At 38.3% G+C, this 1,482-nt stretch overlaps 1 protein-coding gene across 1 annotated transcript in view; it reads right to left on the reverse strand.

Moving 5' to 3' along the window:
• Positions 1-1,482, reverse strand: part of LOC102677863 (mucin-5AC) — a 44,289-nt gene that overhangs the window by 3,749 nt on the left and 39,058 nt on the right. Inside the window, exon 15 of the mRNA XM_031513871.1 lies at positions 1,391-1,482. This exon is cut by the window's right edge and continues 45 nt beyond it. Coding sequence (XP_031369731.1) covers positions 1,391-1,482 — 92 coding nt within the window. The remainder of the gene's footprint in view (positions 1-1,390) is intronic.

The following is a 1,482-nucleotide window of genomic DNA, read 5'->3' on the forward strand; positions in this document are numbered from 1 at the left end:
AATACTAGGTTAGGTGTGACGTATAGAATGTGTGTAAATGTGCAGCTGTATTGCACGGCCACGCAACAGGTTGACAAAGGGCTCTAGCATACAGGCTATTGTTCTCTCTCTATCGCACATTTATGTACTCGATTGCACTGAGCGGTGAAATATCACGGATAATCTGCTTTCCTCTTTTCTCTGCTTCCCCTTGTAGTTGTCCCCGTGTTCAACAAAAAGCAGAATCCTGCGAATTCAGATATGATCAAAAAAAGAGAAAAACAAAATATAAAGAAAAAGAATGTGAAAGAAAGAGAACGAGCAGAAAAGTCACGTATTGCTTAATAATCATATTACGAGCTAAGTAAATATCATTTGCGTTTGTTTCTCTGTAAAGAAAAATTTTCGTATTCTCTAAACGGAAGATCATCGTTGGAAGCATACACTTACGTTCAACGGTCACCTGACTCGTTCTAAACACGTTTCTTTTCTTCTTTCCGTTCCTTTTTCTGTTCAAGAGTCTTTAGAGAGTGACGATTCGATTTTAAGGTTAGGCGCGAGTGTTGGTGCGAAAAGCTGATCTAACAAAAACAGCTCCGGCTATGCACAAAGGAACGAATTTAGCAAGATGAATTCAGCGTGGTGAAAAAAATATAGACCACAGTCGGATATCACACAAAGCTATCTCGAATCCCTTGATTTGACAACTAGACGACGTAGACATTAGCAGAGACAAGTAGTAGAGTAGAATTAAAAACACAATCGCGAAGAATCGTCCGATTCGAGTGAAAACATGGTAAATATATTCATATATATATATATATATCTGTATATACGATCTATATGCAATCTATACGATGAAAGCGTGACGAGAAAGGAAGAACTCATAGGCGCTCTATTTCGCGCGGGAAAAAGAAGTGTATTAAAGTGTGAATTTCAGGAATAGCTTCACTTCCGAACACTATTACTTTGAAAGAGTACCAAGGAGATAGACAATATGAGAAAAAGAGAGAGAGAGAACGTGTGTGTGAAAATAGAAAAAAAATTAGGGATTCGAGTAGCGAATCAACGAGAAAAATAGTGGAGAAAAAAACGAATAGAAGATAATCGAGGCGAAGAAGAGAGATAGACAGACAGATAAATAGAGAAGAAAAGAAAGAGAGGGAGAGAAAAAAGTATTATATGTATATAATAATAACAAATATACAAATATACAAACGATAGCGATATAAAGATAACGACAACGATATCGATTACGACAATGATAATAACAACGATAACGACACCAACGAACACACGGAAAGCATTGTTTAAATTGTGTTCGAGCGGGTAAATATATATATATATGTATATATATAAGGCGAACGGAGAAGAACACAGGTCTTTTTCTGACAGAGAGCATGCTACTTACTAGGTTGGACGGCGGTAGCGGCTTGGTTTGACGCGTATCGACTATCGGAGGATGATTTGGATGGATCGGCGACGGCGGCTGCGGCCGCAGCC

This window comes from Apis dorsata, unplaced genomic scaffold (genome assembly GCF_000469605.1).
Source record: "Apis dorsata unplaced genomic scaffold, Apis dorsata 1.3 scaffold_787, whole genome shotgun sequence".
Classification (NCBI taxonomy): domain Eukaryota; kingdom Metazoa; phylum Arthropoda; class Insecta; order Hymenoptera; family Apidae; genus Apis; species Apis dorsata.